Below are 17320 nucleotides of genomic sequence, written 5' to 3' on the forward strand. Positions count from 1 at the left end.
CACACACACACACATATACACGTTTAGCTGTGATGTGGGAGGGTTGTCCTTGAGTCCTTGAGTGTTCCAGGTCCAGCTGGGGAACAGTCCACCTGTGAACAGACTTCAAATGCTGTAACAGAGAAGGGATGCTATGCCACACATTGGCGTACCACATTTCCATCATTTTCACATCTGTTCACACTCTGGACCATGTGCAATTATGTACAGTCATGTATTGTGTGTGTCAGATTTTCCCCCCAAAAGTATGTATGTGAGTGTGTGTGTGTGGTGTGTGTGTGTGTGTTTGTGTGCCTGTGTGTGTGGTGTTGTGTGTGGTATTGATTGCAAGGCTTTGACATGCTTCTACGTGTTCGACGATGTATGGGGAACAAAATGTCAATTTACTATAAGATAGCAGTGAATTAGGACCGTGACGCATTGACAGCTGTAAACACTCTCTCACATATTTGTCACTCCGTCTCTTTCTATCACCACTGCTGCAACGATGATATACTTTAATTGTACTTCTTTTCCTTAAAAGACTCACACATACGGCAGTTATTTCTCTGTACAGATTTACACTTAAAACATTTTGTTCATCCAGCAGAACTATTAAAAAAACAAATTTTATCATGCATAATACTAAGTATACAGCCATGTTGCATAATTAAATTGGTAGAAAAGAATTTAACACCAGACGTGACTTGAATTTTTGTGGATTGTAGATGTCCCGGGGAGTTGACGTCAGCTGAAGATGAAATTAACAGAGGAAAAGAAAGGTGAGACAGAGAAAGAAGAATTGAGAAAGTGAGGAGAGAGAGAGAAGAGGATAGGCAGAGCTGATTTTCTTTCTCCAATAAAAGCGACAACCCCCCAGTGTTGCTATGGCGACCTCCTCTCGCTCCCTTCCTTTCAGCGAGCTACCACTTATCTTTGCTGCCTTTCAGTCAGCAGGGCATGTGGGTGTGTGTGCTTTTGTGTGTTGGCTTCTGAATGAATCAAGCAAATGAAGGGGAAAGCCATTAGAGAGCCAAGTCAGACTGTTTCACACACACACAGACATGTATACACATACACATGCACACATTAATACGCATTAATATAAGCCCCCACGTTGCAAAAATGCTTCATACTTCTATTCTGCAGTAGCTCCTCTCTTTTTTTCTTTCAAATATACACATATCATCTCACTACTTCCTGTAAATATGGACTAAACAACAAGGGTAGGGAGCCATGTGAGTGTGTCTGTCATTTTTTTTGTCATAAGCAAAAGTTCAATCCAATACCATGAAACAGTATCACCTCAAAGTGAGGTTACACTGTACGCAATGCCCTCAAATTCCACCATTTGCTAGGTTGAAAAATAAAGTATCACATCACAGATAAATGTAGTTACTGTATTTATGGTCTCAACTTTACATTGTCTCAAGAATAAATGAGCACACAAACATGGTCACATAAATTCAGTTTTTAAACTCATAGCTCTTGTTTTCGTACTGTGGAAGAACTGTTCAACGTCTGCATGATTCAACATCAGCAGTGGTGTATTTTTCACAACATTTTATCACAGAGCAGAGGCTGGGTTTCTATACATCTCTCTTCGCTCTCTTAGGGCTAAAATAAAAAAATGCATCTCCCAATGCAAGTTTCTGCCAGCTGCCAGCATCATTTGACCCACTAAAGACTCTGGATGTCATGAAGAATATCCATATAGACAATTGTATCCATATCCAGGATCCAGAGATGTGAAATGGCATATGCAGTCTCACAATCCACTAATAGCCTAATATATATTTTTAGATATGGTGGTCATGCAGGAAGATGTGTGCCCTAATCATACAATTCTGTCTCTACAGGTAGAATATTTTGCATACATAAGGCTGAATATCCTGCATTTGTGTACAACGTTAGGAGTGGTTGGGAGTGGTGTTCTGCAGTAAAACAGACACAAATGGGTAGTATTTGCTTTCTAGAGTCAATTTAGTAAATGTGTTTAATTTCCACTATGAGATTATTTCCACATACATGCTACTTGCAACATATTACACACAGGGATAGAAAGAAGTATCCTTAAACCAGCATTAGCTGAGTTATAGCCAGCTGGGGGCAGCAAAAAGAAGTTATAAACATAACATTGAACTGTTTTTGCTATATAAAGTATGTTAGCAAACAATTGTATATTAATACAGCCAAATAAAGAGCAACATATTGTTCATTTGTTACTTGAAAGTTTTGACCATTTGTGTTTTTGTCCATGTGATGAATGTAACGTTGACTTTTAGTTCTTTTATGTCTGTTCTAGGTCTCCACCAACTTCTGAGGGAAATGTTCCACTATGTTTACCAGATAGTAATTTTTGTCTGTCTGCAGTTTGGTGCTGAAAAGGTCACGTACAGTGGCTTTTTAGAACTTCTTTGCTGGAGTTAGTTGCATGCAGTGGCAGGGAACAATTCTGATGAGAGCGGTAAGTCTAAACCAATTTAATCGTGGACCAGAGAACCAAAACAACGAGCTGAAAGATGCAGAGGGGAACTTCAGAGTGGGTCTCTGTGGGTTTGCACCACAAATTACACTTTTCATATTTCACATATTCATTTGATCCATTGTTAATATAAAAATATCGATTATAGCAGGTTTAAAAACTCAAGCCGAAAGCTAAACAAAACAAAACCAAGTCCAGATTCTGTGTCGGGACCTGTCACACAGGTAGCAATAAACTGATTTAGGGAGCAATGTGAAATTCACTTCAGTCATGTCATGCTGCATGAGCTGTCTACCTCACCCATAATGTACTAATTTGGCTTAAGGTTTTTTGAGTTACATTTACTCTCAACCAACCTGACTTACACCAGTTGTATGAAATGTGGGGTGTCTTTTAGATTAAGTTAATTCCCCGGGAGGTTACTGCATGCATGCCTTTTATCATGTTACTGTTCTGTTGCTGCAGCCTGGAGCAATCCACAAAGTAGAGGTATACTTATATTCCAGTACAGTCCAACTGTATTGCCTTTGTCACTTATATATAGCCAAAGTAATGACAGTTATTCCTTACAGAGATGTGGTGGTGTTATTGAAATAATGTATGCATGCTGCAGCAAGTCTGAGAGCCTCAACGTCTGCGCATATACTGGTCTAAATTACTGTTCTTTCATACATAAATTACCACCAGTATCCACCACCTGCCAATGAAGAATTATTCAGGAGCTGTTAGGAGAGAATATAAAAACTACAGAAGCAGAAAATATTGAGACAACTGGACACACACACACTTTCCCTCCTCTTAAGAACCAGAGTCTAAACAGTACCCACAGTAAATTGCTTCTTTGGTGTATTATTTTCTACTTTGTGTATATTGTTGCTTTCTAGAGGATGAACAGAGGTTTTAATTGCTCAATCACTTTCTTTGGCTTTTTTCTTTATTTCATTGTTGTAATGATACACACTTTTAGGCATTCCCTTTACACAAGTATGAACGCTTTAGTGAGCTCAGAGCAGCTTTAGAATAAGGCTCATTAGGACCTTATTGAAACCTGAAGTTGCCTAAGATTACGAAATGATTCAAGCTCACACAGTAGAGAATTGAGATGAGACACAGCTTCAGCTCTGAAAAAAGTTAATAATCCGCTCTGTAGAGATACTGTAATAAAGATAGGCTACTAAAATACAGAAACACAGACTGAAATAACTCATGTGTCTGTCCTGCTGCTTTTCAACCAGCTATCCATGAACCAGCATTATAAACAGGTCTTTAGTCTGCAGATGATGGCAGAAAACTAAAATGCCACTAGGAGCCAAAGAAAACTTCTCATCTAGAAAAGTAAAACACTGTAACTAACGCAAGTGATTTTCCTTCGGCTTGTGACACAGGAAAATAGAAAGAGGGAGAGAGTGAGGCAGGCAACAGAAAGAGAGGAGGAGAGATGAGAGGGACAGAAGCTCTGCTGCAGAACACACCTCATCTCCATTTTAGCTGGAGGGAGAGAGAGAGAGAGGGAGAGAGGAAGGGAGGGAGAGAGGGAGAGAGATCCAGTCTGTGCCAATTTGCTCTTCAGCTCCAGTGACAGAGAGGGGAGAGCTAGGGAAGTGATATTTCAGGAATCTTAAGATACCCACAAACGTGTGACTGAGAGGGAGAGGAAGGAAAAAAAAAACATCCCAACACGTGAACCATTTGCAAAGAAAGACTGACAGTAGATGAAGACAAGAGAAAACATCAGGGAGAGATGTAGCCGGTGCTTCTGTTGCGGTAAGAAATCTAAAATATGTTGATGGGATTTTCTAACCAAACAGGACATTGCAGCACTCACACAGACATGCAGTCACTCATGCACACAGTCTCTCTGAGTGAAAGCAGTATTGATTCAAAGGTGTCGGTAGCAGGTGTGTGTGTGTGTTAGAAATGGAGAAGCTTGGGGGTCTGTTTTGGCGGTAGAGGGGGGGGGGCTAATAAATCATAAGTTGGTGTATATGTGTGTCTGTGTGCATGCTGGCACAGATTCAGCTCTAGGCCAATACGTTTCTGTTTTGTATTATTATTATTAGGATCTGCATCCAGCACCTCTATCATACATCCCTCTCTCCTGCTCTCTAAATCTTCCCTCTCTCTATTCCGCCCTGTTGCAGTGTCTCTCTCTGTGTCGTAGCTGCACAGCACAAACAAACCTTATGCAATGGATCGCTTCATGCAAGCATGTATTTCTACTCCATACCTATTTTCTCCCTCTGTCCATTAGATAATGTAGGTCTTAAAAGCTTTTCTCCTGCTCGCTCTGGCTCTCTCTTTCTGTTAGATTGGACAAAGCAAAAAGCAAAGTCAAATGGAGCTGAAGGAGAGGCATGTTTGACTTTAACTTCTGAAGCATAAATGTGGCTGGTCTGAAATAACACAGACTTTTAATTTTTGTGTTTTCTCACCTCTACAGGAGTTCTGAAAACTTCAATCCATTGGCTTCCTGGTCTAATTAATTATGCCACACCTAATTGTCTAAATTAAACCTAGAGTTGCATATCACAAGCTATATTGCAAGAAGTGTGTCTGGTAAAGTAAAAAAGGTATTAAGTTTAGTGTCAGATGTTCTCTCTAAAAAAAATACTTGGAGTAAAATAAATTCAAAAGTCTTTCTCTCTAGAAAGCAACGGGTTGTGTGACAGTGTGTGTGAGTGTGTCTAGGATTTTATTGTATGCTTTTAAGCCTCCTCACTGTATCACTGTATTGGCTTGTTTTCCTCTCTTGTAGCAAATGTTAAGTGTCTGTTACATCCATCTAATCATTAAAGCACCAGACAGGCTCAAATGTAAACAGGAACTCAGATGCTGAGTTTGCTTGCTAAGTGAGAGGTGCTCACACAAATGACAAAGTCTAACAAAGGTAATCAAACTGATGTAATTTTTGATGTATTTGTAGTAGAAGTTTGGCAAATATGTATAAGCATTGGGATTGTGGGTGAGAAATAGATCAATGTATAGGCTATGTATGAGACAGTAATGTGAAAATTTGGTTTAAAAGAAAAATAATCAAGAAAAACCTGTCAAACGGAAGATTAGGTATTGATATCCAGGAACTTTCACAGCATCTGTTAGTTTCAGGACATATATGAAGTTCAAACAATTGAGAAATTGTACAAAAGGCTGAACAGTACAGTGAACTGAGAAAGAAACTATTACGTTTAAAGTCAACAATAATGAACAAATACACACCTTGCTTAAGTTAAGTCTGGCTGTAAAGGCTTGTATTTCCAGACACAACTACAAGAGTTTGAAAATGAAAAGAATCTGGGGATGTGGAGTTATAAAGATGTAAACGTACAGGACCTCAGCAGCTGGAGGTTAACAGCTAAAAGGCTACATTAGCTCCTACCCCCGAATCTCGTGTTAAAATGTGGGTAACGTAGGCGCCAGGTTTTGACGAGAAAGATAAATGTGTGGAATAAAAAAGATCTCTGGTTCTGCTGTATCAATTGTGATCCTTTTTTTAAACTGTCCGTTGTCAGTCCAACAATGGAGTGCGAATCTGTGGAGTACTCTTTGTGTAGTCTTCAAAACATGGACGGACTAATGAGATAAAATGAAGAGCTACTGAGAGGAGACATCCAACTGAAACATGAGCTATATTCTTGTCTTACTGCTCCGCTGTGACTGACTGACGTGCATCTGCATCTTTAAGCAGCCGAGCGATTGCTAAGAGAATTTATGGGAACTGGAATCAAAAGCCAAAACAGTTTTTAACAAAATTCTGAAAACCAACACTTTTAACTTTCTCAACTTTAAAATTTTGTTCATTACAGTTATATATACAGTCATTATTTTTACTTAGATCAATACGTTCAGTAATGCAACATCCTGCAACTATGAACTTAAACAAATTGTTTAAGAAAAATATCTTCCTCGGTTGACCGAGGATCACAGCAAATTTTGGATTAAGGTCAGTGCAGCTGCATGTTCTTGTTGTTATTGCTCATCCTAGTATGTGAGCCGCTGTGCAGTCATACATACTTTCAAAGAAATCTGAGTCAGAAGAGTAATAATGGCCACAAGAGCAAATATTCTCTGTAAATCCACAGGGAAGACACAGAGTTAGGAAAGTAGCCACTGAGTCATACACATCTATTTTACACTCCTTTTCTGAATAGTTCAAATTACAAGGCAGCACAAGCCCTTTGAATACACACATCAGCTTACATTCTGCTTCCTCGGATCTGCAAAAAAACAACAAAAAAACAACTGTGAGCTTTTGAGAGCAAATGACGAAAACATCAAAATTAAATGATGAATCCATTATTGAGCAGGTTGCATATGAAAAGATGAGAGAGTGGAGATGAAAGTGAATGACTGAGAGAAGAGTAAGAAGAGCCCCAGGAGGTGAGAACTGTTCCTGTGTTTTTACTGTTATACCTCAGAGTTTGGATAAGATACTGCACTTAGTACACACAAATTTCACGCAGTTGAACTACATTGTGTTTGCACGTTTTTCTCCTCATCTCAATAACTGTGCTAAATTGAATCTGTCAGTTCTCTCTCTTTCCTGTTTGTGGAGAAAACTTGGCAAGCATCTCTCCACACTTTCTCCTCATCCACTAGCAGACGTTAAAGCCTGGAGTTGCACGGTACTTCCTGTTAGTCATGTAGATTGCAGACCTCATTGGCAGATGTAGAATTTTATCACACCAGCTGCCAGGATGGAAAGACTGAGAGGTTAAAAGTTCATTGAATGACAACTTTATTTATAATCATACAGAACGTTATTACAGAAAATGGACAGATTTGTAGAACACATGGAGATTGGAGGAGACGCAGTTTGCGGCTTCAGAAATGTAGTCGTGATGTTTCCTTGGTCCAGCCAGTGTTGTTTCTTATCAACTGATACACAGATTGGACCAAAACAAATTCCAAAGTAAATCCCAAAACACTGAGACAGAGTGAGGCTTGGAGATTTGTTTCCATAGCAACTATGCAGTAAGCCTTGCATGGCTTCTCGGCATGTGTGTGATACCAATATCAAATAATATAACGGTAGTGTGTCCCACAGATTACTGTTTTTCTTATCAGGGGGACAAAGCATCATACTGAAGACAACAAGGACAGTAACACAGCACTCTCCCAATGTCAACTCCATTACTAAACTTTGTATGTTTTTACATTTGGCAAACACAACTACATTCATTTTAACTTGGATTATCTAACATCTATTCTACACGATTTAATAGATTTCTAGTGCAGCAAATTCTTAAGAAGGATGTCCTAATGAAGTTGCAATAATTCCTATTATTATATGTGTAATATGAAAGGTATCACTTGTAGTTTCGAGCACCAGACACTGCAGTTCTCATCAGCCCTACAGAGCCTTTCAGCGTGTTCCAACTCATTGTTTTAGTTTTATAACCTGTAGCATAATATTTGGATTCATTCTCACCGCTCTTAATAGCGTAGTTTTTAACCACAGTTTTCAGGAAGGACCCCTAAAAACCCTCTAAACACTTCCTGCAGCAACCAAACAGCAGACAGAAAAAGTTACAAACTTGCTCTCAAACATTTAGCAGCTAACGTGCCAGATATATTTCTCAGGAGCTGGTGAAGACCTGAGCTAGCGTTTGCTAACAAGTCTGCCATAACAACTTTACAAGGTGATGATAAGTTGTCATGCTACCCCCAAGTGGCCAAAATACCAGTTAATGCAGCTTTATTGAAACTAACAAATACTGTTGCACTCCTTATTGAATATAACTTGATACAACCCTTTAGCCTAAATAGTCATACTTTATTCTGTAAAACATATCCTGTCTTCTATGTCCTATATCAGTTAAAATCTGCTGTTGAGAACATGAAATCGATGGTCCGACACATAAAAAGTGTTTTTGCACTACTGGTCAGCTAATTACTTGGATGATCTCTATTATCTATTACTGCCAATTGTCTCCGATCCCTTAATGTGACGGTGTACCATGAATACTGAGCAGCAGTGTCAGTCGCTCTGGATAAGACAAGTCTGCCAAATGCTATACATTTAAATACTGATGTAACTAGTGTATTTGTGTCTGTGTGTGTGTGCAGCTACATTCACGCAGTCTTTCCCATTATAGCTTCAAGTGCAGAAGGCTGATAATATAAAAGATTCTTAGGGTCTTTTTAACTGTTACATAATAAATAACATTTGTGGGACGCTATGTTCTAACAGGCACTGAATGTGAGGTAATGGCATGAAATATTTAGGTGCTACATGATTTCATCACTCCTGCATATTTACCTATTCTCCCGTAGGCTGAAAGAAACACTGGAGATTACAGCAGAACACTGTTTTTCTCGCTTTTTCTTCCTCCCATATTTGCATTTTTTTTTTCCTTGTTCTATCATTTTTTTTTACCATGATTGTCTTCATGAATTACTTTGAATTACTTCCCCATGTGTCTAAAAGTGCTACTAAAGTCAAGGCCAGATCTCCTTTACTTTTTTAAAATTCTTCATCGTTCATTTTGGTTTATTTGGATGGTGACAGTAGAGAGTGACAGAAAAGACGGGGAGAGAGATGGGATGACATGCAACAAAGAGCACAGGGCCAGATTTGAGCCCAGGCCCCTGCAGTAAGGACTTGATATGTGGGATTCGCTCTACCTGGTAAGCTACTGGGGCACCCGCAAATCTCCTTTTCTGTCCTTTCTCATCCATCTTCTCTTCTTCACCTCTCTCTTGCTTTCCTCAGCTGCAGAGCATTTCTGCTTTAATGAGTCTGCAAAATACATCCTTGAAAACTCCATGTGACTTGCTACTGTATTTAAAATTCATACAGATTTAGTTTGGAGTGGGAACTGATGAAGTATAATACTTTAAAAAGCATTTGGATTTAAGTGACAGCTTTTAACCCACAGTAATTTGAGTCTTTCTCTCCTCCTTTTCTTTCTTTCTCTTTTTGTGTTTCTGACAAAACAGTGAGCCGCCATGCTGCGAGCCATGAGTCTTCCACCTGTGGCCAGGATATCTATTGTGTGACAACAAAGGCCGTCATCAAACTACAGCCTGTGCGGTTCCTGTTCTACCACTGCAATCACAGTTACACATAAAACACTCTTGGTATAAAAGAGTCCTTGGCTACAAAAGGAACATACACATTTCAGTCTTTATTAGTGTCACTGTGGACTGCTGTCAACAATATAATCACTTTATAATTGTTTTAAGATTTCATGAATGATGACACTGAACCATCTGGCCTACCTTTTACAGTTTGCACCCACACCTTGAGACTGTTAATAGCACGACTTCACACACATTTCTGGTCCAAATGATATATCTCACATCCTCATAACAAACTCTTCCTCACCTTGTCTGAATCAGCTCCTGTTACCTGTAAGGATTATGAGGCCGACTTTAGTGTTTCTACAGACACAGTGTCTCCTGTGTGTGTTCGTTGGTGTATGTGTGCCTGACGTAGTGGGCTCACTACCTCATGCACTACCATGGCACGTCTCCTGCCCGTCGCGGTGTGCGTGTCAGATCAAGCCTTGGTTCTCCCCTGATTCTGTCTACCATGAAGCTCCCACTGTGGACTGCAATGACTTGCTGTTGACCAAGCTCCCTTTACCCATACCTACGAACACACACACCCTGCGTCTGCAGAGTAACCTTCTGTCTGAGATCGACACTGCGGTGCTGCATAGACTCCCCAACCTCACCGACCTTGACCTTTCCCAGAATCGCTTCACCCGCGTCAGGACAATAACTCAGAGCTCCTCCCTGCCCTCTTTGCTGTCTCTTCACCTGGAGGAAAACCATCTCAGTCGCCTCCCTGATGCCTCCTTCTCCTCACTTCCAACTTTGCAGGAACTCTTTCTCAGCCACAACAACTTACACTCAATAGCACCTGGAGCCTTCACAGGTCTGGACTCCCTACTGCGTCTGCATATCAACAACAACAGGCTCACCACTGTTGACCCTCGGTGGTTCAGGTCTCTGCCTCACCTGGAAGTTCTCATGCTTGGTGGAAACCCTGTGGAGGTCTTGCCTGAGCGAGGCTTCCTGGCCCTTAAATCCCTCCGGAGTCTTGTCCTCGGTGGTATGGGTCTGAGAAGCTTGGCTGAAAAAGCCCTGGAAGGGTTGGAGGGTCTAGAGAGCCTGTCCTTCTACGATAACCGGCTGACAAAGGTCCCCACTCAGGCCCTGAGGAGAGTGCCAGGATTGAAGTTCCTTGATCTCAACAAGAACCGCATCAAACTGATCGAGACAGGAGACTTCAGAGACATGATCCATCTGAAGGAGCTTGGCCTGAACAACATGGAGGAGCTGGTGTCCATTGAGAGAGTCGCCCTGGAGAACCTTCCAGAGCTCACCAAGCTTGAGATCACCAACAACCCGCGACTGTCCTACATTCATCCGCAGGCTTTCCTCCAGCTGAGCAGGCTGGAGAGTCTAATGCTCAACTCCAACTCCCTGAGCGCTGTGCACCAGCACATCATGCTCTCCCTGCCGAGTCTTCAGGAGGTGAGCTTACACTCCAATCCACTGCGATGTGACTGCCTATTTCACTGGGCTGCCAAGGAGGCTTCTCACCCACACAGTGAAGACACACAAACAGATGTGCGAACAGCTCGGATGGTGCGTTTCATCCAACCCCAGGCCACGCTGTGCTCTGAACCCCCAGAGCTAAGAGCTCGTAGGGTGAGAGATGTGTCATCCAGGGAGATGTCAGCCTCATGCCTCCCAATGATCCCTACCAGTTCCCTCCCCTCCTACGTTGGGGTAAGAGAAGGAGGAAAACTGGTCTTGCACTGCCGAGCTCTTGCAGATCCACAGCCTGAACTGTACTGGGTGACTCCCTCCGGGCTGAGACTTGGTCCTGCCCCAAGCCATACATCCAAACGTTTACCAGCTCCTGCTCCCTGCCACAGCCTAACAGACTCTGAGGGATTCAACCACACATCTGCCTCCAGTGCTTCTCCCAGCCAAGATGATACTCTCTGTAACCCCTCCAAACCCTACCAGCTACTGCCTGAGGGAACTTTGGAGATGAACAAGGTCACCCCCAGTGAGGCAGGATTGTATACCTGTGTAGCGGAAAATGCACTGGGAGCAGATACACGCAGTGTTACTGTGGGTGTGCATGGCAGAGAAAAGAAAAGAAAGCGGGGGGTGGCTGCTAATATCAAGAGATATCCACTATACAGAGCGGATGTCAGGTTGGAGGTGAAGGAGGTTGGACAACACTATGCTATCCTGTCTTGGCAAACCGGGCACAACTTCCCTTCAACTCGTCTGTCCTGGCAAGCCATATACTCAAATGCACACACGCCCACATACACCACACGCATCCTGGCTGGTACACAGAGCTTCAACCTAACCCACCTGCAGGCAGAGACATTTTACAGAGTGTGTCTACATTTAGGGGTGGATGAGGGCGCCAAGCATTCCGGCAGAAGATCAAGAGAAAGCAAAAAGACTCAGTGTGTTTCATTCAGGACAAAGGATGTCCCAGAGCCTCAGCCCAGCCTGCAATTAAGCCCAGAGCTGACCTCCACAGCAGTCACATTACTGCTCCTCGCACTCATACTGCTGCTGCTGGCAGGCCAGGGCTGGGACAGTGAGGGTGCAGGGAAGTACCACAGTACCGTCCTCCAGGAAATCAAAAGTCCCAAGGCTCTGGCTGTCAATCAAAAAACAGAAGGGAGCAACAAACATACCCCAGAGCAGAGTGAGAAATTGCTATTACATCAGGACTGTTGAGATAATTATATTTGTGCACATTCAAATCCAGACAAAAAACACTGACACATACACACACATATACAGTTTGTGAATCATGGCTAGAAGAGAGGCGTCATAGATGAGAGCAGTGGTGTAGAAAGAGATTTGTATTTATTTTATATACCATATAAAGTATATATTGACATTGTTTATGTGTTAAGATGTATTGTAAAGAATGCCTAAACCCCTAACCAGGGACATAAAACTGGACAATCATATTCCTGCAGCACAGTGAGTGAACACAGGAGACACAAATGAGTCTGTGCTACTGATGACCACTGGACTGAAACTAAAGAAAAAACCTGATTCAATCCAGGGACAGATATTTACAAAGAGAGTGGCTCAGACCTCCAGGGTATTTGTCATGTTTCCTGTCTACACGTTCCACAGACTGAACTATACTTTCCCCAAGCAGATGAAACTCTGTCTTGAGGCTGATACTGAGTGAAATTCCTGCATTGATGTAAACAGCCTTTTTGCTTAGCTTTCAGTACCTTGGACTGGGTTGTCCATCCTGCAGTACCTATACCGTATATTCATCCAGATTCCCTGCCTAACATCCTCTTTCAGTATAAAAGTGATCTAAAAGTGGTTGTGTTAAATTCTATTTTGAGCTATTATACAATAAAATCTTTTTAATTTAAACAATTTTACTGTTTATTTGTTTTCTTACCACAAAATTGATTTTAGATTCTATAGAACATGTAAGGATAATTTGACAGGGGATCAAATCAATCAACAGTGGTGTAAATATTGCATGACAAATGGGAGACACTAAAGTCTCAATGTAAAAATCACATATTAGGGATTCATCTTCAGCTACAACTCCTTGCTTATCTGTATGCAGGTGTTCTTACTCCACAGTAGGAATAAGTACAATAATAGCTTAAGACATCTGACACCTACTCTGTTAACACAAGACACAGTGTGCACCCTGCTGGATAAGACCTGGAACTGAGCGCAGGCTTCATCCAGGTTAAAGTCTTTATACTCACATGTCCATTTGTATGTTGAGTCTCTGGTTACTGTGTTCATTCCTAATCTTCATATTGGAAGTGAAGAGATCCCTTCGTAGCGTGACTCCAAAGTCAGGGATTGGGGACTAAATCAAGTCCTTATTTTGTGCAGAAGTGACTTCCAAACATTAGCCACAGGTAAAATTAGGTTTCAGCAGGCTGAGTTGGTACAATAAAGTTATTATCTTCCAAACTAAATCTTTTCAGTATAAGATTTGATGTTTCCTTGCTGAGCTGTAGCACTGGAAACCTCATTGTCATTTTGAAAACAGCCAATAGATTTATAACTCAGACCGATGAAGCCTCATGATAACTTCACCGTTCAATGTGACATGTAAGTATTGTTTAGAAAGACATGAAAAAACATGAATATACACATATCCTCCTTATTACCACTGATCCAACTGATACAAGCTGGCTGCGCTGGATTTATGGGTCAGAAATGAATTGTAATTTTTAATATATTCATCCTTTAGCACTACATCACCTAGAACTTAAATCACAATAAACACAAGGGTGATTGACGAGCAAATGGATTTCCTTCCTAATAAAACACCACTAGTGTACACAAATATTTCTTTCACACTGTGGAAGGTTTCTTTTTTATGTAGTAAGCACTGAGGTAAAATGGCCCCATATTTTAATTTCTCATCTCTGAGAAACACAAATCCTGATTTGCGATCTAAAACTCAAACTCAAAAAAATATATTTTTGAATATTAATGTGGTTGGAGAAATACAGGTTGGGCCTTTAAATAGTAGAATAGAAAAAGAACTGGACTGTAAAAACAACCTTTCAACAGTAGTTAGACTTTGTATTTATTCACACAAAACATAATACATTTTCTTCAATAAGGCAACACAATACTGTATATACATACAATGATCTATATGTATACCATATTTAGATTTTATGTTGTTATTTCTTGACTAACAACATGTCATTCTTTACTATCACTAGCAAGTGTAAATAAATAGTTTAGCAAGTCATGTAAAAGAGTACCAGATGCGAAAACTTCAAGTCATACTGTTAGTACATCCAATGCAACAATCCTTTACTCAAATATTGATATATTTTAGCTGCAGTTGTGATTTTCTGAAAGCAGCTTAAAGGTTCTATGACTTACTGGAATATAAAATAACCATTTTAAGCAGTTAAAGGTGCCCTGTGGAGTTTTCTTGTATGTTTACATTCAGTGTTATTCACTAAAACTTGGGGTCTTCCTTCCTCATGAAACACTTGTAAAGCAGATTTTCAAAGTATCTAAACTCTGTGTTGTTTACATCAGTGTTTACTAGCTTGCAATTTTCTTCAATCCTGCCTTTGTTGGTGCATCTGTGTGAATTACTGCCACATGTAGATCAGTGGAACAGTGTGAAACCATTGGCAGGAATGTGTATTGAAAAACTGTTCTATAGCGATACTAGCGAAAAAAACTCCACAAAGAACCTTTAAAATCTCCAACATCAGTTAAAAAGTTGAACAAACATTATTTGAAAAAAACTAATTCCAAATATATTCCTTTTCACAAACACAAATGCTATGGCAATTTTTATTATTCCCACTAGCAATATAATATACATTAACACTGACATCATCATTAGGTGCTGGAGTGGGTGTCATTCCTAAACAACATGAGGTGATTGTGCCATGAAAACATTTTTGTGACTTTAAAAAATGTGAAGACCAAAAACTTTTTTTTTCGGTGAAAAATGTCCACAGTAATAAGCACATTGAATGCACTGTACAGAGTGACGTAAGGGGAAATGCTTTGCTAGTTGAATACCCATTCTCTTCACAGATAAGATTGTACAATCATTTACAAAAATATACTTCTATTCTGCATTACCAAATGACAGCAGTGATTAGTGGACAAGACATTAAGTGACATGAATAAAAATACACAAAAAGTTTAGAAACAGTGACAAGAAATAAGAAAAATGACATCAAACAATAGTATTATAATTTAGATCACGGCATACAAAGCACACAATACTGTATGCTCACAGGATACATAAGCAGAAGTAGATGTTCCCGATGCCCACGGCCGTGTCACTCAGCTGTTTTTGACCTGCTAGCATTCATTTGAAGGTTATGCTTCTGGTACGTTAACTAAAGCAGGCCAATGGAGCTGCTCTTTTGTCCTGTTTGCTTGTGCAATGTGATAAAAATTCTTAAAAACAAGCCTTAAAAACTGCTGATAAATTCAAACACCTGGGGCATCAAACACTCTGGGAATGTAAGGTAAGTGTGTTTTATACAAAATGGCCACATTAATTATGTCACTATAATCTTTCCAAATATGGTAACACTTTATTTTAACTCAATATAGTATTTATATGCAGTACATAAACAAGTAATAACACACTATAATGTAGTTGTAGCAGATATGAGGGCATTTTTAAGTGTTTATTGATCTGTTACTTCTCCTATGAATCATTTATAACTTGTGTATGAACAGTTAATGAATGTTTGATAACAAAGTATACAGTAACACATGATCAATCAATCATATACTGCTTATAAATGCTAATGTTACCCAAGATGTATAGTGAGTGTATGACTGATAAGGCAATGAAGTGACTATGATTTAACAAAAAAAGGGTTCTATCATTCATACTTTTTAATGTGTTGAGCTTTGGCCCTGACTTCCATTAGCATCACACTCATGAAATATTGAGATTATTCCTTACATTACATTACCACCTTACACTAAATCTCAAAATATGCACACACAAATACACACTCACAGACACATAAAGTAGGCAAGGGCATCGTCAACATCAATCTTCACGCACCGCATACTTGAACGGTTTCAATTCAATGGGATATATCTACTCACTCTGTTTAACAGGCTATGAAAAGGTGTGTTAGTCAAACGATCTGAAGCAGCATGAATATTGAGTAAACAATCGCCATAACAGGTAAATGCTAACAGCACCACTTTTGTGGAGTTGAAACAATTAGTGTAATAATTGATTAGTTGATTGACAGACAATCGTCAAAAATGTTCAAACACTTAACCGTTTACGTAAATTTTCCCTGGTTCCATCATAGCAAACTGAATTTCTTTGGGTTTTGAAACACTATTCAGACAAAACAAGAAATTTAAATATGTTAACTTGTTAAATTTTATAGATCAAAAAGTAAATTCATAAAGAAAATAGTCTGCAGATTCATTGATCATGAAAATAGTTGTTAGTAGCAGCTCTAGGTTTCTGTGTCCCAGTATGACACAAATGATAGGAGTAACAGTAACAGACTGTGAGACACCGGTATTGTTCTTCCACCTTATTTGCCGATTTGATTTTTTTTAAAGTAAGTTTCTAGCTCTCTGTATCTCTGTATCATCAAGAACAAAAAACTTTTTCTGAACCTTCAAAGAAACATCATGTTCAATCCCTTTGTGACATCAACCCTCCCTTCTACTGGAGTGACCTTGAGCAAAACACAAGCTGAATTTTTCAGGAAGTGTGTGAGTGTGCAAACTCTCAGCCCACTCATTTCTCCCTGTGTGATGTTTCACTCTTCGTGTGGACGGACAGACAGAATCGAACTCAACGAGTCTTAAATCTGGTAGGGTGGCCACTTCATCTTCTGTTGCCATGGAGACCACACGTAGCTTGATTGACCAATTAAGCCACAATTTGATTAAAACACTCAAGTAAAGCCAAATTAGCAGATTTGTACAGCTCGCCATCCGTATTCACCATCAGGCACAGTATTCCTTAACTTTATAGGCAGATTTTTATCTTTAAATAGAGAAGAATGGGGAATACAAATCAAGCTGTTGCCTGGAGACTGCACTGATAAATGAGATTCACTCACTGAATCTCTACCAGCTCCAGGAGTGCTGCTCTGTGGTGGACCCTGACCTCTAAACTCCATGTGAAGCGTTAAAGACATTTCTCCTATTTGACAAACCCTACAGCAACGCAAACACAGACGGAGAGAAGTCTCCTGGGTTCTGAAATGTAAATAAAAATGCAACGTAACCTATTACAGTGCGCACATCTGCAGCTAAATTCATCAAAAGATCCAGAATAGTCATCCTTGACAAACACACATGCATAGCAAACAGACACACACACACACA

General features: G+C 40.0%; 1 protein-coding gene across 3 annotated transcripts; it reads left to right on the forward strand.

Annotated features, from left to right (window-relative positions):
* Positions 1 to 4023: 4023 nt before the first annotated feature.
* LOC118328627 (leucine-rich repeat neuronal protein 2-like) lies at positions 4024 to 12817 on the forward strand. 3 transcript variants are annotated; one of them, XM_035662458.1, is made up of 3 exons: positions 4024 to 4228; positions 8973 to 9091; positions 9404 to 12817. In XM_035662458.1, the coding sequence occupies exon 3, from the start codon at positions 9827 to 9829 to the stop codon at positions 12185 to 12187; it is 2361 nt and encodes a 786-aa protein (XP_035518351.1). In that variant the 5' UTR covers positions 4024 to 4228; positions 8973 to 9091; positions 9404 to 9826; the 3' UTR covers positions 12188 to 12817. The 3 variants fall into 3 exon arrangements, with proteins under 3 accessions (XP_035518351.1, XP_035518352.1, XP_035518350.1); XM_035662459.1 differs by having other exon boundaries at positions 8973 to 12817; XM_035662457.1 differs by lacking the exon at positions 8973 to 9091.
* The last annotated feature ends 4503 nt before the right edge of the window (positions 12818 to 17320 follow it).

Source organism: Morone saxatilis, unplaced genomic scaffold, assembly GCF_004916995.1.
Source record: "Morone saxatilis isolate NCDOM2014 unplaced genomic scaffold, NCSU_SB_2.0 Contig18, whole genome shotgun sequence".
Lineage (NCBI taxonomy): Eukaryota > Metazoa > Chordata > Actinopteri > Moronidae > Morone > Morone saxatilis.